Source organism: Gracilinanus agilis, chromosome 4 (assembly GCF_016433145.1).
Source record: "Gracilinanus agilis isolate LMUSP501 chromosome 4, AgileGrace, whole genome shotgun sequence".
In the NCBI taxonomy this organism is placed as follows: Eukaryota; Metazoa; Chordata; class Mammalia; order Didelphimorphia; family Didelphidae; genus Gracilinanus; species Gracilinanus agilis.
The window spans coordinates 53,837,696-53,859,337 of record NC_058133.1 but is presented as its reverse complement, the minus strand read 5'-3'; the positions used below and the strand labels follow the sequence as shown (position 1 = coordinate 53,859,337).

Genomic DNA, 21,642 nt, shown 5'->3' with positions numbered 1-21,642 from the left:
ATTAGTCCTGGGTCTGACATCTAAGGCTATAGATCATTCTTAGACCCTGAGCAGGGAAGGAAGTGCCTGACTTCTGGAAAGAGAGTAATCCCTGCAGTCAGTGATAATTCCCAGTGGGAAAAAGGTTTTTTTTTCTCTTCTGACCCTAAGTGAGAAATGCCCCCCAGGCCACTGGAGCTTCTTTGGGGACTGAGAAGGCTTGCACAATTAGAATAAGATCAAACAGTGATGCTAAAAGTTAGAGGTCTTTATTGGCACAAGGGAAAGCTTGAGGGTTAAGGGGATACACAGGAATGTGAGAAGAAAGATAAGGGCAGGGCAACAAGGGAAGAATGGTTTCTAGGCTACTGCGGAAGAAAAAAAAATGGATTCAATAATGATCCTTCAAAGAGGTGAAGCCTTTGGTCTTGGTATTTCCAGCTTTTACTCTCTGGTCTTTACTTCGAATCATTGTGGGAAACTGCCTGGAGACCATTTCCTCCCCAAAAGCTCTGATTCTGACTATCAGACTTTCCTTGCCTTGGCAGCCCCTCCTCCCTTCCACCAAGAACCCCAGTGAGATCTAAGCTATTTTCATCCTTCCTGACCTACTCTCTAATTGTGAATAAGTATTGCCTCTCTGTTAAGCTGGATTGCTTTAATTCCTCACTGCCAGCTCTTCCCTCATGCTGAGTTCTGTTTCCTGATGGTAGCCTGCCTTTCCTTTTACTGCACCTTGGAATCCCTAACCTTACTTGAACTCAACTCTGACATTTCAAGTCCTCAGATTTGGCAGATCACAGAGTGTGAGGAGCAGGTGAAGAAATATGATGTAGGATCAGCGGGTCCAGATAGCAGGCAAACAAGATGATCTTCATGTATCACCCAAGACTACTCAAATCAGTCCTGTGGACAGGTAGATATTTTCATGTCCTGGCTGGAGAAGTCAGTCCTACTCATCTTTCAACTTTCCTGTCATCCCACCCAGACAGATGGCTCCCCACTGCCTTTGGCGGCAATACTGGATGCTTCCTCTAGGTAGCAGCATACACTACCAAACATTTAAAGCTCACTTCAAGTGTTGCTCTCTACACAGAGGAGAGATGGGGATGAGAGTGTGAAAGGTGAGGAAGGAGATGGAGGAGACACTCCCTCTTCTCCTCAGTCCCAGGGAATGCTGAGGAGTTGGGCATGTGAGGAACAGAAACCCAAGGATTTCGTCCTGTGAACTCTCCTTTTCTTTTCTCATCTCAGTTGACTTTACCCAAAAATCAAGGCTCAACTTGAACCAACCCCAAGTCTTATCCTTCCATTGGATATGGATATGGATATCTTATCCATCTTATCCATATCCTCCATTGATTAAGAAAATTGAGAGCAAGTCAATTCAGAAAGTTAGTCGTTGCTCCTCTTCTCTATTCTACTTAACTCTTTTGTATAATGTGATGGACCCCTTCAGCAGTGTGGCAAAGCAAAAGGGCCCTTCCCAACATCATGTTTTTTAAAAAAATAAATAGGGGTTAGCTAGTTGGCTCAATGGATAGAAAGCCAGGCTTAAAGACTAGAGGTCCTGGATTCAAATGTGGCTTCAAGACATTTCATAGCTGTGTGACCCTGAAAAAGTCATTTAACCTCCATTGCCTAGCTCTTACCATTCTTTTGCTTTAGAGCCAATGCCTCGTATTGATTCTAAGATGGAAGGTAAGCATTTAAAAAAATAATTAAAGGACTTGCTAAAATAGCAATTAAAGGTTAGTGAAAATAAGATATAACTTTTCCCCCATTCAAGCACTCAGCATTCATTGGAGTTAAATGACCTAATAGTGAAGAAGAGTCTTGGACAGGCTAATGAGTTGGTAACAATGCTTTATTATATGTAGGATCACAGAAGGTTAGAGCTAGAGGGGACGTTAGGGATCATAGAACAACCCCCCTCCTTTTACAGATGACTAAACTGAAATAAGTCCTAAGTGGCAGCACTGGAAATTGCTGGAAGAAGAACTGGATTTGGTGTCAGGAGAGGCTTAGGTTTGAGTTCTATCACTGACACTTATTAGTTTATTGTGAGCATGGCAAGTCATGTCAGTAATATATATTTGTTTTTCCATCTGTAAAATAGAAGTAATAATTACTGGTAGGATCAAATGAGACCTTGTAACTCAGTATGAGCTGAAGGAATCAATCATAGTATGATTTCAGAGTTTGACTGTAAAGGCACTAAAACAAGTTAATTAAGAACACGAGGTCAAGAAGGCTTCCTAAAAATCACTTTCATGAATTAAACATACATTCTGAAGATACAGAATGTGTCTCTAAACTTGTTCCTTGCAGAGACTGAGGGAAGTGAGTGGGAGAGGAAAAGAAGCACTGTCCCTGGATTAAGAAGCCAGAGATAATAACCTCCTGATATACAGTAAGTGCTGAATGAAGATTATTGAATTGAATTGAGATCATCTAGTAAAACCCTCTTATTTGGCAGATGGAGAACCGGAGGCTCAGCCAGCTGAGCTGACTTGCCCAGTGTCATGTTACTAGCAAGTAGAAGAGGCATTGTTCAAACTCAGGTGTCTCCTACTTCATCACCTTCTAGAGCACCATGCCACCTCTCATCCCAAGAGGCCTTTGATCCTTCTGGTCCTACTCACTCCACCTACCCTGAGCAAAGAGAGTAAGTCCCAACCAGAACAGCAGCACCAAAGTGCCTAAATCCTAGGGAAACAGTGCCTGTCCAGAAGGGAGTGATTACAAGGGATGTTCCCTGCCTCCTTTTTGTGATACTTCTTCACCAATGCCCTGGATGCCTTGCTTGCCTCCTGCTTGGGGAGAGGCCAGATCCACATGGAATGTCTAAACCTTTAGCATCCAGGACTCTCTTCTAGCAATGGGGTCCTTATGGCATTGCTGAATGTCACTTGATGGTTCGGGGGCATTTCCTTCTCTTCAGGTTTTCCAAATCATTGCCTATCTAAAACTTTATTTTTTTAAACTCTTACCTTCCATCTTGGAGTCAATACTGTGTACTGGCTCCAAGGCAGAAGAGTGGTAAGGGCTAGGAAATGGGAGTTAAGTGACTTGCCCAGGGTCACACAGTTAGGAAGTGTCTGAGGCCAGATTTGAACCTAGCACCTCCCATCTCTAGGCCTGGCTCTCAATCCACTGAGCCACCCAGCTACCCCCTATCTAAAACTTTAAAGGAAAGCACAGGTAGAGATGACTGGTATAAAAACCAAAGTGGGATTCATAAAACACAAGCTGGGGCCCATTTCAACACAAAGCAGTGAGGACTGTTGAGGAAGGAGATAGATGGTAGAGAAACACCCCATTTCATCACTTTAAGATCATTCTCCCCTAAGGAGAGCCATGCTCAAGCATCTCCTGCTCCAACTCCAACACTTATGGACAGAGAAAGCTACCACCAGATCCAAGGCCTACCCTAGTGAGGGAACAGTCTCAAGAAAATTCCTCTAAAGAGAAACAAATGTTTTGGATTGCCCATAGTATTGTGCAAAAGTCATTCGGGGTATGAAATCATCAAGATTGGGCAGCATAGACAAGCAGTGTAAACACTGGCAATCAGTTGCCTTTGATTCTTTTAAAGCAATGTAGAAATCATGCAGACATGTGCAAAAGAGATTTTCAAAGCCGTTTTCCTTGAATGACAAAGTTGGCTCAGGAAGCAGCTGGTCCCCAGTCTTAGGTCTACCAGCTCTTTCAGCCTGGTACCAGAGGGAGCGAGCAGGATAGGGACACTTTGGGAGGGGTAGAGGTGGTTGTACGTATTGGTACTGATAACTTGATGGGCATCCTCATTCCTCCTCCTTTTAGGCATCTATGTGCTTTAAAAGTGAATAGGAGACTGGATTCTCCACCTAAAGAAAACAGAGAGATGTGGAAGAATTGGGTCAATGGTGGGTAGGTGAGGAATGTAGAGCAGGATAGATAGAACATAGGCAATACATAATATATTCTATTAAAGAAAAGGGAGGACAGTATTGGGTGGGGTAAATGGGGAGGCAGCTGAGCTATTGCACTCACCTCTTTCTTTTTTATCTCATCAGGAATGCTCACTGTGGATGTAAAGAAAAGTTGTCAGGTTCAATCATTGCTATATTAAAAGGTATATTGAGTGCTGGAGATACTGTTACTGTTGCTGCTATTTGGATGGATAAGATACAGTCAAAAAGTAACCCAATCTTCTAAAAGAAAAAAAAAGGCAACACCTAGAGCCAGCATAAGGACACAGAATGTTAAAAAGCCCTTGGCCAAGGAAAGGAAGGTGGAGCCAACAGGGTTTGACAAGTGAGGGTGGGAAGCCCAGTGGGTCTCTTGGCTCCTGTACCTGTCACCAGGCTGGCATTTTCTCTCCCATCAGCTCCTTATCTGGCCATGCCATCTCTGCTGAGCAGTTCCTTGGCCTGAGCCAGCAAAATGGAGAATCAGATCTAGAAATGTTTTCGTTCTCTAATTTTCTTTCTCTCCCTCTCTCTCTCTTTACTAATAAATGCTTACAAATCTGGTGATGAGAATCCTGATCAGTTGTCCTATAATGAAGGAAAACTGCCCTAATATTCTAAAATCAGAGAGCAAAATAGAAATCAAAAGAATCCACCCATCACTTCCTGAAAGACACCTCAAAAAGATAACTACCAGGAATATTATAGCCAAATTCCAAAACTCCCAGGTCAATCAGAAAATATTTCAAGCAGCCAAAAAGAAAGAATTCATATATTTTGGAGCCATAGTCAGTTTAACACAAAACTTAGCAGCTTCTAGGTTAAAGGATTGGAGAACCTGGAATATGATTCTCCAAAAGGCTGGAACTTCAACCAAGAACCACTTACCCAGCAAAACCGCATACCTTCAGGGGAAAAATGGGAATTTAGTGAGATAAGAGGACTTTAAAACAGTCCTGATGAAAAGACCAGAGTTAAATGGAAAATATGACTCTCAAGTACAATACTTAAGAGAACCATAAAAAAGGGTAAAAAAGGAAAGAGAACTCAAAACATTCAATAAGGTTAAACTGTGTATATCCCTACATGGGGAGATGATTCTTATAATACCAAGGAACTTTGTCATTATTAGGGCAGTTAAGAGTATACATAATCAGAGGGCAAGGATGTGAGTGGAATATGGTGGAATGATAAAAATTTTAAATTAAATTAAGGCATGAGAAAGAGGAATACATTGGCAGTAGCGTGAAAAGGAAAATAGAATGGGGTAAATTATTGTACATAAAAGAGGCATGAAAGAACTAGTGGAGGGAAAGATGGAGAAGGTGGGGAGGAGCCTTTGGGAACTTTATTGTCATCAGAACTGGCTCAATGAGGGAAGAACGTACACTATCAGTTGGAAAGTTATCTTATCCTATACCAAAGTAGGAGGAGAAAGGTATAAGAGGGATAGTAGGGCTGATAGAAAAGATGGCAAACTAGGGGAGGGGAAGGTTAGAGATTAAACAGGGATAAACAGAATGGAAAAATACACAGTAATCATAATGGTGCAAAATTTTTACAAGTCTCTCTAATAAAGGCTTCATTTTACAAATACACAGAGAAATGAGTTGAATATATAAGACTACAAGTCATTCTCCAATAATAAATGGTCAAAAGACAAGAACAAGGTAATTAAAGTTCCCTATTGTCATACAAAAACTGCTCTAAATCCCTATTATTTAGAGAAATAAAAATTGAAATATCTCTGAGGTAATACACCACACCTATCAGATTGGTTATTACAGAAAAAGAAAATGACAGAACTTGGAGGCGATATGGGAAAGCTGGGACACAAATGCACTGCTGGGGAGTTGTGAACTGATTCAGTCATTTAGGGGAGCAACTTGAACCTATGCCCAAAGGGCTATAAAATAATAAGTAGCCTTTGACCCAGCAATATCATTACTAGGTTTGTATCCCAGAGAGATTTTTTAAAAAAAGAAAAGGGGGAGGACCTATCTGTACAAAAATATTTAAAGGAGCTGTTTTTAGGGGGCTAAAGTTTTGGAAAGTGAGGAGATACCCATCAATTGGGGAATGGCTCACCTAAGTTATAGTACATGGTTGTAATGGAATACTATTGTGCTGTAATAAATGACAATCAGGAGGATCTCAGAAAAACCTGGGAAGACACAAACTAAAGCAGAGTAAAATAAGCAGAACCAGGAAAACATTGTACAGGGACAGGACTACTTTACAATGAATAACTGTGAATACTTTCTATTCTCAGCAATACAATGATACAAAACTACCCTAAAGGACTCATGATAAAAATTGTCATTTACTTTCAGAGAAAAAGAACTATGTCTGAATCCAAATAAAAGTAAACATTTTTCACTTTCTTGCTTTTTTTCCTATTTGAGTTTCTTCCCACAAAAGGATTAATATGCAAAAATGCTTTACATGATTCCATATATAAAATCTATATGAGATTGCTTACCATCTCAAGGTGGTTGGGAGAAGGAGAGAGAGAAGAAGAGAATTTGAGACTCAATATTCTTTGGAAAATATTGTAAACTGTTTTTACATGTAATTGGGGAAAAAATAAAATTAAAAAAAATGTTAAATTCAAGACCCAACAGTAGTTAAGCCACTACTACCTCCCAGATATACTCCTCCCTCTCCTAATCCTATTGTCAGAAGTCCAAGGCTCTCACCCTCCCTGAGAGTTTGCCTTCAAATCATGAAGGCTCTTCCATCTAGTTCTCAGGTTATTCAGGGAAACCTAGTGGGAAGCATGAGGAGAAAGAGAAAGGCAGCTAAGTGTAATGAAATGAGCCAGATTAGGAATTGGAAGACTTGTGCTATCTCTGCCCCTTTCTGTTTTCATGAACACAGATGAGCCACCTAACCTTTCTAGGCTTCCATTTACTCAGTTATAAAGTTTGGTGACTCTGCTAGATGACCTTGCAAAATTTCCTGGTACTCTCAATCCTAGGAAACTTCAAACATTGCTTTCTCATGTCTACCACCCTACCCACATTCTGTCCTTCACTAAGGGCACTGTTGAAGAATTCAGTTGGGGTAAGCTCTGTCTAAGGAAAAAAGAAGTGGTCATTTGTAAAGAAAGAGAGTTATCCAATAACAAGAATTCTGATAACTAAGTGGAATAGCTAGTGGGGTGTCTAAGAGGTCACTTGATTTAGATCTTTGTGTTTTTTAGTGACCACTTTTATCCCTGTGTCTGTTTCTTACTATTTTTCTCATTATATCTTTGTTTCTCCATCAAATTAGGTTTTTAAGTAATAAACTTTTTTTCATTTGTTAGATTTGTAAAACACTATTTCTAAGTGCCTTTGCATGGCATCCATGGGGTAAAAGAACTCCACTGTTGTGTGGAGAATCTCACTGTTATACCTATCTATATGTGTTCTGGAGACTTTCTAGGCCAGGGAAAAGCTGATACCATCCAGATCCTGGGGAAGAATAGCGTCATGATCTTGGCCAAGAAGAGAGCTTATTACTTAAGAAACCCAGGGGGCCACACACCTGTTTTCCTGTGTCTCTTGTAGTAATAAAGGGCGGCAGCAGCAGCAATCACAGCAATTACAACTACCTGGGCCAATACTATGGTAAATCCTCTTATGATGCTCCACTTCCCTCCTGTTTTGGAGAGAAACAGATCTCAGGATACACAGTACTTCTTCCCTACCTCTACCCTTTGCTTACCCTCCACTATTGCTACCTGGCCCAATCAGCCTTGCCTTAGGGCAGGCCCCTCTTCTCCTGTACTCCTCCTTTATCTTTAGTTGCCAAGCATCCCTCCTGGTCTCAGCCTCCTGGCTTTCCTGATTTCTTTTATGTCTCAGTTCAAACCCCACCTTCTGCAAGAAGTCTTTCTCCATCACCCTCAATTCTATTGCCTTCCCTCTAAGATTACAAATCTCCAATTGATTCTGTATATATCTTGTTTGGATATTGTCTCTCTCATTAGATTGTAAACTCCTTAAAGTAGGGATTATTTTTTTCTTGCTTTCTGTCCACAGAGTTTAGCAATGTATAGGACATATTGACAGAGGCTTTAACTCATTGCCAGGCAGAGGTTTCCCTGAACCCAAAGAGCCAAAACAAAGGAACACTCCTAAGACTTCTATTATATGGAGAGGCCCATTGCACAGGCTTACAGTTTCTACCTAGATATAGAAATATCCTGAAGGAGAAGACCTAACTGATGATAGAGGATAAATTGAGAGACTCTAGGATAAGGTTTGTATCTGTAGGATCTTCTCCCCCTACTTAGGGGATCCCATTGATGTTTTGGGGTAAGCTCTTCAAGAATTATTCAAGCTGTCTTCTTAAAGCTCATCACTTGGGACCTGTGGTCTCCAAAGGAGGTGAGCCCAAAGAAACTGGATCTCTGGCTATGACTACTAAAACAGACACCCATTTGACCTAATTATTACACAGTGTGACTGCCCTGATTCTCCATGGCTCTTTGGCTCAACTGTGATATCGGGAAATGGGACATGGCATAGTCTATAGAATGCTGGGCTTGGAATAAGGAAGGCTTGCATTCAGGTCCTGCCTCTAGCACTTACTCACTGAGTGACCATGGAGAAGGCATATCTCTCTGAGGCTCAATTTGCTAACCTCTAAAATGATAATAATAATAATAATAACAATAATAGTAATAATGTCTGTAGGAATTTTTGCAGAGCTAAAATGAGAATTGCATGAAAAATGCTTCATAAATATAAGCATGCTATGTCAGTGTCACTTATTCCTGTTATCTCTGTCTAGAATTTCCTTATCTTCCTAATAAAACCACATAATTTCAGTCCCGAGTGTCCATCTCTTCCCCTCAAATGCCTTGGTGAAGTTCTCTTACCTTGGACAGTGATCATGACAATTTTAGATGTATGGATATTATTTCCTATATGCCCTACACAATAGTAGGATCCACTGTGAGTATAGTTCATTTGAGGGATGATATAGTCAAAACATTCATAAGAATACTTTAAGGCTTTGTCATTATGGTAGTATGTGACTTTATGTATAGGTTTGTTCTTCCAACTGTGGCACCTCAGGATTGTAGAATCACCTTCCATGAATTCCAGGCTTGCCACTTGGAGTAGCAGCCAACCTGAAAGGCACAAACAAAGAGTATTGGCTCAGGACATTCTAGTTTCTCCTAGAACCACTGGGCCATCTAATACTTGCTGCCAATACAAAGGACAAAAAATAGACTCCTTTGTTGAGCTTTTAAAGTCCTTTATAACCCAACCAGCCTCTCTGATATCACTCTCCACTCCCCTGGATTGACCACTCAGCCATAATGGCATTCTCTCTGTTCCTCCCTTTAGATCCCAACTCCATGCTTTTCCACCGGCCATCTCTAATTCTCTACCCTTATCCTCTCCCCCCATTCCTACACTACATCCTTACCTCTCCCTCATAAAGTTTCTTTCTTCTTACATGATGCATCTCAGACAATATCTTCTACACGAAACCTTTTATGATTCTTTCAACTGCTAGCAGCCTTCTTCTCAGAGTATCTTGTATACATTTGCATTTATCTTTATTTTTATGCTGTATGTATGTATTTTTACATGTACTTGTTATCTTCTCCATTAGAATGTAAGCTCTTTGTGACTAAGAATTGTTTCATTCTCTATGATTACATTTCTAATTCTTATTACAGGGTAAGCCTTTAATAAATACTTGATGATTGGTTAAATGTAGGTCCCTAGTCTCTTGGTCACCTAGGAGGGAGTTTTAGAAACTTCCCGACAGAAATGAGTTGTGAAAATAGACTGACCCAAGGACTGGAGTGAAGCCAAGGTGGTGGAGAAAAGGCAAAGAACTTTCAAATAATGCCTCAAATCGTTTATGGAGCAGTAGAACCCACCAAAAAATGGAATAAAACAATTTCCTCCCCAAAACAACTTAGAAGACTGGCAGGAAAGCTCTATCACAAAGGGATAGGAGTGCAAAACAGACTAGCACACTTTACAAACCCTGTGTGACTCAAGCAAGACAGGCCTCCATGTATAAAATACTTATGGGGTCCCAGTTCAAGAGTCCTTTGATCTATCCAAGCAAAATGAATATAAAATTTTTCCCTGACTCAGTTTCTCTAGTTTTATACTTTCTTCATTTTTTTGTTGGAGTTTTCTGCTACAAAAGAACTAATTGGGAAAACTTTCTTATAGGATTTCAAATGTAATATCTATTTAGATTACTTACTGTCTCAGTGAGAAAGGATAGGATGAAGAACATTTGGGTCTCAAAAAAAATTTTAAAGTGTTAAAATTGTTTCTACATATAATTGACAAAAAAGTATAAATACATGTAATGGGCAATATTAATTTTTAAAAGCATCCAAAACCACATGATTATGTTTTTTTTAGAAATAGGTCCAGGGAGGGAAACTTATAATAAGACTTGCTAAACTCATACCTCAGAAGAACAACAGTGAAAAAGAGTATTAAAATCGAACTTCCACATCTGGCAGCCAAGATGATAGAATAAGGAATTTCTTGAGCTCACTGAAACTTACCGCCAAACAGCTACGCCACAGAAGCAATAAAAGATAGTGAAGCAGGGTTTCAACTAAAGAAAATATAAAGGGACAGCAGGAAGAATCCATCTCAATAGGATAAGAGGGGAAAGCAGTGGAGCCCGCAATGTGGAAAGCAGCCTAGCACATACAGAGATGTAGCCCAGTGTATGCAGATGAGCACCAACATATGCTGAAGAGCATGAGGAGCATTCTTATGCTCACAGCATCTGAAGGAGTTGGCAGCTGAGGAGAAGAATCCAACTCAATCCAGTGGACATGGGCCCCAGGGATCCCAGGCACAGTACTTCCTCCACCCTGAGAATTGAGCTAAGCTTCAACTTATAGGCAAGGTCATGAAAAGGAGTAAAAGTTGAGCATACATTATCTCATGTGAGATGCATGTAAGAATCAATACAATGGAGGGGAATTTAGGAGAGGGGAATAATTCTTGAACCTTACTCTCATCAGAACTGGTGCAAAGGAGGAATAATATCCATACTCAGCTATAGAAACCTATCTTACCCTAAAGGGAAATAATAAAAAGAGGGAGAATAAAAAAGGGGGGACAGACAAAAGGGAGAGTGATCTCAGAGAGGTAATAATCAGAATCAAAAACATTTGTGGAGAGGGAAAGGCTGAAAGGAAAGGAAGAGAAGAATAAATGGGGAGAATAAAATGGAAGAAACACAGTAATCATAACTATGAATGTGAATAGTATAATCTCACTATAAAAAGTAAAAGGATAACAGAATATATTAAAAATCAGAATCCCACAATAAATACATTTAAAGCAAAGAGATATATATAAAGTAAAGATAAATGTCTAGAGCAGAACCTATTATACTTTAACTAAAATTAAAAAAGCAGTGATAGTCATTATGACCTCAGACAAAGTAAAAGCAAAAACCGATCTAATGAAAAAAAATAAAGAAGGAAATCACATTTTGAAAAAAAAAGTACCATAAACACGAAATAATATCAGTTTTCAATATATCTGGACCAAATAACATTGGACCCAAAGGAGAAGTTACTTAAATTACAAGAGGCTAAAGACAATAAAGTGATGTAAGTAGAGGACATTAACCATCCCCTTCCAAAATTAGATAAGTCAAATTAAAAAAATGGAAATTAAGGAGGTGAAAAGAATTTTAGAAAAGTTAGATTTGATAGACCTCTGGAGAAAGCTGAATAGGAAGAAATATATCTTTTCCCAACAATACATGGCACTGTCACAAAAATCGATCATATAATAAGACATGTAAGTCCCACAATCAAATTCATAAAAGTAAAAATATTAAATACATCCTTCTCAGACCTTAATGCTATAAAAATTATACTCAACAGGGGGTAGCTGGGTAGCTCAGTGGAGTGAGAGTCAGGCCTAGAGACAGGAGGTCCTAGGTTCAAACCTGGCCTCAGCCACTTCCCAGCTCTGTGACCCTGGGCAAGTCACTTGACCCCCATTGTCCACCCTTACCACTCTTCCACCTATGAGACAATACACCAAAGTTAAGGGTCTAAAAAAAAATTTTTTTTTTAAATTATACTCAACAAAGGGTTGCAGAGAAAAAGGCTAAAAATGAATTGGAAGCTAAATATCTTCATCTTAAAGAATGAGTGGGTCAAAGAACAAATCATAGAAACATTCAACAATTTCATTAAAGAGAATGACAACAAAGAGACAATATATCAAAATTTGGTGGATATAGCAAAAGCATTACTTAGGGGAACATTTATATCTACATGCTTACGTCCATAAAATAAAAAGCAAATCAATGAACTTGGTATGCAATTAAAAAAAACTATAAGAAGAACAAATTTTAATTCCCAATTAAACACTAAATTAGAAATCCTGACAATAAAAAGGAGAAATTAATAATATTGAAAGTAAGAAAACTATTGAGCTAATAAATAAAATAAGTAGCTGGTTTTATAAAAAAATAGATAAACCATTAATACCTTTAATTTAAGAAAAGAAAAATCAATTACCAATATCAAAAATGAAAAGGGAAAATTCACAACCAATGAAGAAGAAATTAAAGCACTTATTAGGAGCTATTTTGCCCAACTATATGTCAATACATCTGTCAATCCAAGTGAAAGACATAAATATTTTAATATATAAATATCTGAGATTAACAAAAGAGAAAATAAAATACTTAAACAATCCCATCTAAGAAAAAGAAATTGAAAAAGTCATCATACTATTCTAAGAAAAAAGTCATAGGGCTATATGAATTCATAAGTGAATTCTACCAAACATTTAAGGAACAATTAATTTCCAATACAATATACCCTTTTTGGGAAAATCGCTAAAGAAGGAACTCTACCAAATTCCTTTCATGACATAAACATGGTGTTGATATATAAACCAGGAATAGGAGGAAAAAAAGAGAATGAAAACTATAAATCAATCTCCCTAATGAATATTGATACAAAAATTGTAAATTAAACATTAGCAAGTAGATTACAGCAATATATCACAAGTATCATACACTATGATAAAGTTGGTTTTATACTAGGAATGCAGGGATGGCTCAATATTAGTAAAACTAGCAGCATAATTGACCATATCAACAACAAACCCACAGAAACCATATTATCTTAATATCTTAATAGACTTAGATTCATTGTCTTAATAGATGCAGACAATGCTTTTGACAAAATACTTCACCCATTCTGAAAAAGTTAAGAATACTTTGGAATAAATGGAACATTCCTCAAAATGATAAATAGGACCTATCTAAAATCATAAGTAAGCATTATCTATAATGGAGATAAGCTAGAAGCATTCCCAATAAGATCAAGAGTGAAGAAAGAATGTTTCACTATTACAATTTTCACTGTTTTCACTATTACAAATTAATATTGTTAAGAGAAATGCTAGCTTACAGCAATTAGAAAACTAGAAGAAATTGAAGGAATTCGAAAAGGCAATGAGGAAACAAAGCTATCAGTCTTTACAAATGATATGATAGTACATTTAGAGAATCCTAGAGAATCAGCCCGAAAATTAATTGAAACAATTAACAACTTTAGCAAAGTTGTAGGATATGAAAAAATGCCATATAAATCATCAATTTTTCTATATGATACCAATATAGTCCAACATCAAGAGATAGAAAGAGAAATACCATTTAAGAAAGCTGTAGACAGTATGGAATATTTGGTAGTCTACTTGCCAAGACAAACCAGGAACTATATGATCACAACTACAAAACACTTTTCACACAAATAAAATCAGGTCTAAATAATTAAGAAAGCATTCATTACTCATGTGTAGGTGGACCTAATATAATAATAAGAATGACAATTCTATCTAAATTATTTCACCTATTCAGCACCATACCAGTTAAACTACCCAAAAAATATTTCATAGAACTAGAAAAAGTAATAATAAAATTTACTGGGAAGAACAAAAGACCAAGAATATTAAGGGAATTGATGAAAAAATGTTAAGGAAGGTGGTTTAGGTGTATCAGATGCCAAAATGTTTTATAAAGTGGCACCCATCAAAACAGTCTGGAATTGGCTGAGAAATAGAGTAGTGGATCAGTGGAATAGATTAGGCACTCTACACTTGGTGGTAAATGACCAGAGTAACCCAGTGTTTGACAAACCCAAAGATCCAAAGTTTTGGAAGTATCAGTACTCAACAAAAACTGCTGGGAAAACTGGAGAACGGTATGGCAGAAACTAAGTATAGACCATTACAACATACCAAGGTAAAGTTAAAATAGATAAATTATTTAGAATTAAAAGTGAAACTGTAAACAAATTAGGGGAGAACAAAAAAAGTCTTGTCAGCTCTATGGCTAAGGGAAGAATTTATGTCCAAACAAAACAAGAGAACATTATAAAAGCAAAACAGAAAACTTTGATTACATTAAATTAAAAAGGTTTTGCACAAACAAAATCAATGGAACCAAGATTAGAAGGGAAACAACAAACTGGGGGGGGGGGGATTTTATAGCAAGTATATCTGATAAAGGCCTCATTTCTCAAATATATAGAGAACTGAGTCAAAATTTATAAGAATACAAAGGATTCACCAATTGACAAATGTTCAAAAAATATGAATACAAAATTCTCAGATTAAAAAAATAAAATAATCTTTAGTTATATGAAAAAATGCTCCATGTCACTATTGATAAGAGAAATGCAAATTAAAAGAATTCTGAGGTACCATCTTACACTCATCAGGCTGGTTAATATGACAAAAAGGGAAAGTGATACATGTTGAGGGGGTGTTGAAAAATTGGGACACTATTTCACTGTTGGTGGTTTTGGGTACTGATACAACCATTCTGTAGAGCAATTTTTGTCATATCACCTACTGTCTCAGGGAGGGAGAAGGGGGAAAGGGTGGGAAGAAGAGAGAGACCAAGAATCACAAAATGTTAGAAAATGAGTATTAAAATTTTATTTACATATAATCTGGAAAAAACATAAAAATTTTAAAATAAGAAGAATAAAAAATTAAGTAGGAGATTTCTCAGGACCTCTTCCATCCAGTACCCTTGATATTAGTTCTGCCCGTAAATAGGATAGGTCCCTTTCCAGGCTATATTGTAAGAAAATTTCAACTCTTTCCCTCCCACTCCACCTTTCCTCAGTCTCCTAATTCTTCACTCACCACTGGTGACTTGTACTTGCACAGGGTTGCTGAGGGAAGTTTGTTCTGTCCGGCATTGGTATTCACCACTGTCCTTCAGGTTGACAGCTGGAATGGTATAGGAGTCCTGGTGGAAGGACATAGCTGATCCATTGTGGAACCATTCAATGGATTCATGTCCAGGGGTTTGCAACCCTTCACACTTCAAAGTCACATTGTCCCCCTGGAGCAAATTGATCCATGGGGGTTCCAGTGTCAGTAATGCACTTGGTGGACCTGATGAGAGGAGAGAGGAAAGTTGAATAATAAAAAAAGAAGTCTCTCGAGTCCAAGAAGAGATACAAAATCCCTGATATGAAGGGAAGACAACACCAGCAAAAGACACAGAGAATGGAATGGATCACAAACAGTGCATGTTTAAAGGGATGTGGAGTACATGTTGTTGTCAAAGCTGAATCAACTGCTAGTGGCAATTTTCTCACATATTTATGCCACACAGAGTCATGAGACCACAGGGGTAGACAGATCCTTAAGGGTCCCCCTAGTCCCTGCTTGGTTAGAAGAAGAAAAATAAGAATCATCTCCTCCAAGAGAGCCCATTTCAGGTGGGGAAAAAGAGTAAATTATCTGTAACTTCAATATCTGAAATCTAGGGGAAAGGACAAAAATATCTGGGGTCTGCAGTAAGGAGAATGACTCATTTACTGGGGAAATACCTTCCTATTGAACAGAGAAGGGTCAGAGTTGCCTCCATTTCTAGGTCAGCACCCTAGTTCTAGCCTTGTCAAAGGATCTGAATCTCTGCCCCCAATACTTTTCCTCCAATCTGCTTAATTGATAATATATACATATATAATGTATTATTACATGTTAAATAATGATAACATACACACAGATTTTATGTGTGTATATATATACATATATATACACACACACATATATATAATATACAGCATAGACAGCACTACCCACAGATTAAGCATCTTGAGAGAAGGTACTATTTTTTCCTTTCTTGGTATCCTGAGAAGACTTATTTGTAATATATTGAATTATTAATATTTCTGGGTTTTGAATTGAGCTTCAGATTTGTCCCCAAAACCTCTTTCCTTATTCCTTTATTCCTTGGATATTCAAGAGATACTCTCATCCCATAGCATCTCCCATTGTAGGGCAACAGAAAAATGAGATTATGGGTTCTTTCTTGCCCAGTAAATAAGAACTAGCTTAGGTCATGTGTGTCTGTGAGCAGCAGGACAGTGTCCTTGAATCTCACATTGAAAAATATTGAACAGGGGCATCTGGGTAGCTCAGTGGATTGAGAGTCAGGCCTAGAAATGGGAGGTGCTAGGTTCAAATCCAGCCTCAGACACTTCCCAGCTGTGTGACCCTGGGCAAGTCACTTGACCCCCATTGCCCATCCTTACCACTCTTCCACCTAGGAGCCAATACACAGAAGTTAAGGGTTTAAAAATGTAAAAAAGAATATTGAACAAAGTCATTCCTAATCAGATGGGACTTGATCACAGGGCAGGGGCATTTGATTCTCCATTTGGAGAAGGACCAAGAGAATGATGGACCAACTCCTCTTTGTCTAGATGTCATTTAGTAATGTCTTGGAATGTCTGGGAGAGGACTGAATAATGAGCTTCCATATGGGATGAACCAGGATGCTGATTTTCTTTGTCTTTGATCACCAAGAGAGATCACTGATCAATTAATTTATTGATTATGCTAGCCTGATCAACAAATTGATTTTCCTACCTGCAACCCAGTCAGAATTTTTAATCATCACAATCCCCAACGATTACTTCAGTTTCTGAGACATCATAGATGTAATAAATACTTGTTGACTTGATTTGACTTGGCCCAAGCAGCACATATTCATTTAGAGATCACTTAGGGCAGGAGAATGAATGTTAACTGTAAATTCAAAAATTTTGGGTTCAGGTTCTGGTTTAGTCACTTACTGGTTTCATGAGCTTGGACAACTCAGTTAACATTTTTGAACTCAGTTTCTTCACCTGCAAAATAAGGAAGCTGGGCAAGATGACATCTAAATTCCCTTCCAGCCCTGATCCAGGACACATAAAATATGTAGCAACCTAACATAAAACAGGCATGCCTGGGGGAAGTGGGGATGGGAAGTAAACATTTATTAAGGCACTGCACTAAGCATTTACACACATTCTCTCATCTGTACCTAAATCATTAGATTTAGAGCTGAAAAAAGTCTCTAGTCCAACTTTCTCATTTTTCAAATGGGAAAATCCAGGTCTAGAGAAGTTAAATGACAAAGTCAAATGGGTAGTAAAAAGCAAAACTTTCTTTCTATGAAGCAAGTAGTAAGATATGCATGACTTAATGGAAGAAATAGTGATAGACACAAAATCTGCTCACAGAGAAACATGGAGAAATACTCAAGGAAACTAGTCCTTTTTGGAGGGTATGTGCTTCCTGTGGCTTTGCAAGAGTCTGAAAACCAAATTTCTGGGCTGCAGCTAGGTTGGATAGCACACTGCGCCTGGAGTCAAGAAGACTTGAGTTCAAATTTGAGCTCAGACACTTATTAGCTGTGTGACCCTGGGCAAATCACATAATCCCTATTTGCCTCAGTTCTTTATCTGTAAAATGAATTTATATTGGAGAAGGAAATGGTAAACCATTTCAGTATCTTAGCCTGGAAGAGTTGGACAGGACTAAATGACTGAACAAGAACAAGCTCTTAGAGGTGGCAGTGAGGGCAGAGGGAGAGGAAGAGGGTTGAATCTCCAAGGCTAAAAAAGAGAACTAACACTCTTGGGCAGAATGTTCTGGGAGAAGAATGTTATCTCAGTGACAGCTGCCACTTACTGACCTCAAAGCCTCAGTCCCCCACTAATTAGGTGAGGTACATGCCTCCAGCTCTACCAATCCTCTAGACACTAGCTACCAATCCTCTAGGACTGTGCTGGCAAACCTAGGGCATGAGTGCCAGAGAGGCTGCTCTTGTCCCCCTCTCCACACGTACCTGGGAACATTTCTCTCATCACCCACCCCTCTGCCCAGCAGCCCAATGGGAGTGCTTCCTCCCTCTTCTGTCTGAGATAAGGTGGGGGGGCTTACATGCAGCATGAGGGCTGTAGTTTGGCATGCAGATTCTAAAAGGTTCACCATCACTGCTCTAGACCATTCTGGGATGTGGGTGTTAGGGGTTGGTGGTGGGATGGGGAGAAAAAAAAAAATAAGCCAAACCTGAATAAAGAACTTACCATTACTCCTCACAGCTGAAGCTGAAAGAGACCAGAAAGCAAACATCAGAGCAGGACAGTGAACCCAGGGGAAGAGTGGTCATCTCATGGGACTACCATGACCCAGGGAACTACGTAGGGAACCAGAGAAGCCAGGTGCCCCAAAGAAAGATGTTCTTTGTGCGGTCCTTACCCAATATTCCTCAGAATAGGCTAGAATAATGACTAGACTCCTCCTATATAGAATAGAATAGAATAGAATAGAATAGAATAGAATAGAATAGAATAGAATAGAATAGGCTCCTCCCTCCAACTCCCTCCCCTCCACAAAGAAAGAAAATAACCTATTGCTTGCTCAATGACACCTGAAATTCCACCATTAGAGACATTTTTATAACTTAATGTTTTGTTCCCTTTGAAAATGTCAACATCTCCCCACCTGAGTGTGAATGACTTCATTGAATTAAATCTTTTCTTGAGGGTAGGTTTTAAGGCAAAAGTGCCCATGAACGGGAGGGGGGGGCAGAAGAAGAAAGAAGAGACCACAATACCTGGACTCACTATCTGATTGTGCTGCTTCTTCTTTTTAAAGATATCTGTTTTTAACATTCTTTTTAAAAAATAAATGTTTGCGTTCCTAATTCTCTCCCTTTCTCCTGCCTTTCTCCCATTCGTTGAGAAGGCAAGAAATGTGATATCTATTATCCATGTGAAATCATGTAAAGAATATTTCCATACTATTGGCTAAGCTTCTTAAAAACTATGAAAGGAATCAATAAAAAATTAAATTAAAAATATAAAAAATAATAAATAATAATAAAAAACAAACTATGAAAGGCCACTGGGGCTAGATGTCTTGTTTTGGAGGTGGGAGTAGTTACTGTTTAGCCAAGTGATATAGTGCACAGAGCGCTGGACCTAGAAAAGAAGACCTGAGTTCAGAACTAGACCTCAGACCCTTACTAGCTATGTGATCCTGAACAGGTCTCTGAACTACTGTCTGCCTCAGTTTTCTCATCTGTTCTATAGGGATAATAATAGTACCTGTATCATAAAGTTGTTGTGATGCTCAAGTGATATAATATTTATAGAGCATTTTAGAAACCTTAAAGTGCTATCTATCTCTTATGATTATTATTAATGAAGAGATGGAACTGGATCCTTGACTGAACAGAGAAACAAAGTTAGGCGTGTTTACACACTCAGAGTCTTTTTAGAGTCAAGGAATAAGAAAATCAGAATTCCCCAACCCAGGCAGACAGATAGGTAGAGCACAATGCTATGAGAAAAACATGCCCCTGCAATGAATTGAAAATGGGAAGATTTGCTAACATCTAAGTGTCTTGGCAGTTCTCTGAAAGTCAGGAAACATGGCAATGTGATCTCATTTATTAAGCCCTGATGGGATACAGGCTCTGTAATTTTTTTACTAATGATGTAACATTTAGCTAATCATCAAAACCTTTCTAGGTCCAAATTTCATCTACAAAATAAGAAAATTATATTAGACAGTTTCTCAGGTCCTTTTTGGCTCTAAATTCTATTCTACCCTTTGCTCTCTCTACCTTATTTTCATAGCCAATCATTGCCCAATATCCAGCCTAAGGATGTCTCTGCTTAGATCCTATTACTGAAGTATGTTTAGTATGGATATTTTAGTATGGGTAGTGAAGTCCCCAGGTCACTGAGTTGAATAAAAAGGTGGCTGGACTTGACAGAACCATAAAACACCCAGGAATCCAGTATGAGCTATTTTGGGGGGATGGAGAGGAGCAGCTGCCATGCTCCACTCTAGGCAAATCTGGAGCCTTGGTGGGGTAGGAGAGCCACATTCAGTCAGTATATCTCATCAGAACTTGTGATTTGACCTGGAGATGACTCCCCAAGAAAAAAGGAAGAATGAGGAATTTTTCCCCAGATCAGAGGCATGGGCATGATCTAGTAGATGCAGGATTGACTTTGGGGTCAGAAGACCTGAGTTCAGATCATGGTACTGCTATCTGTGTCACTTTGGACAAATCATTTAGATTCTATGGCCTTGACTTTTTGATGGTTTGTTTTTCATCAAAAAATGGGGGAAGAAGAGGCATCTCAGTGATGTCTGACTCCATATCTTTGATCTAGGGCCACAGCTTGGAGCTTAAAACTGCACTAAGAATGAATACATATCCTACCTCACCACCACCTTCTATTCCAGATAGCATCTATATATTTTAAAGAAATAAAAAGCAATTATCTTAATTTTTCAATTATTCAAGCCTCATAATCATCTAATCTTGAATGACTGAAATTAGGGTTCTATCTGTTCTTCACTTTCTTGGATAAGCACTTCCCTTTCCTCAACAAGGAAAGCCAGCTTTAGACACAGGGGAGAGAACAACACCTGCAAATTGAATGATTTGAGCAACAAAGGGAGGAAACCCTCAACCATTTCTTGACCAAAGCAATTTAATTCCTCTGGGACTATTAAAATAGAAACATCTAGAGATATCTAACTCTGAGTTGTTATCAACCATTTTATACCATACAGTGGGTCAAGTTCTCAAAAAACCAAGATCTGAGAGAAAAGAAAACATTTCAGGGTCCCTATTGGGAAGAAGACACCCTAACAAAAGTCAATTTTTACTTAGCCTGAAAGAAGCAGCATTGTCAGCATGGCACACTGTCCAGCAACTTGAACAACTACTTCACGTCCTGAATCTAAAGAACTCGTTTGGTTTAACTCCTTCCCACTCCCCACATTCTCTTCATCGTCCCCACTCACATTTTCCTCCCAAGTCAGGCTCCCAAAATGATGCCCGAGTTAGAAATAAGTCTTTTATCTGTCCCTCCTATTTTCTTCCCCATTAAGCTCAGACTCACCTAGGCACAACAGCCCTGCCCACAGCAGCACAGAGCTAAAAGTAGTGACAGGCTGGGGCACCCTTGATTCCCCCATGGCAGCCAGGGGATGTCAGGAGTGGACTCCAAGCAGCACAGAGATTCAGAAAAGAGCAGCATACACCAGTCCCACCAACCCTAGAAGAGTCCACTCCAGAGGACATGTAAACACTCTGTCTAAAAGAAGAAGTGAGCACTGACTTTCTGCATCAGAATCTCCTCCCCTCCAGCCCCTTTGCCTGACCCTCCTCCAACTAGATTCCCCTTTCTCTCAGCTTCTTCCCTCTTTGCCAGCTGAATGCAGAATTTCCTGGACAAGCACCCACATAGCTAAAACAAACTGATTACACAACTCTCATTTCAGAGAAATCTATTAGACAGCAAACAAATTACCCCATTCTGGCCTCCTTGGAATTCAGGCTGTAACCTAGACTGTGAGAAGAA

The 21,642-nt window shown here is 38.8% G+C and overlaps 1 protein-coding gene across 1 annotated transcript; it reads right to left on the bottom strand.

The window, feature by feature from the left end:
* Nucleotides 1-3,154: 3,154 nt before the first annotated feature.
* LOC123245384 (low affinity immunoglobulin gamma Fc region receptor II-b-like) lies at nucleotides 3,155-21,258 on the bottom strand. The gene is made up of 7 exons (XM_044674249.1): nucleotides 21,181-21,258; nucleotides 18,340-18,360; nucleotides 15,113-15,367; nucleotides 8,803-9,057; nucleotides 7,464-7,577; nucleotides 4,015-4,046; nucleotides 3,155-3,848 (listed from the first exon to the last, which is right to left on the bottom strand). Exons 1-7 carry the CDS (start codon nucleotides 21,254-21,256, stop codon nucleotides 3,801-3,803), a joined length of 801 nt encoding a protein of 266 aa, XP_044530184.1. The 5' UTR covers nucleotides 21,257-21,258; the 3' UTR covers nucleotides 3,155-3,800.
* Nucleotides 21,259-21,642: the final 384 nt, after the last annotated feature.

Bases quoted from the DNA above. Each gene is read 5' to 3' on its own strand.
- LOC123245384 (XM_044674249.1), bottom strand. From the start codon at position 21,256: ATGGGGGAATCAAGGGTGCCCCAGCCTGTCACTACTTTTAGCTCTGTG. The intron at 15,368-18,339 runs GTAAGTTCTTTA...TCCTCTCATCAG, and splicing joins TTCAGCTGTGAGGAGTAATG to GTCCACCAAGTGCATTACTG. The intron at 9,058-15,112 runs GTGAGTGAAGAA...TGTGCCTTTCAG, and splicing joins GCAAGTACAAGTCACCAGTG to GTTGGCTGCTACTCCAAGTG.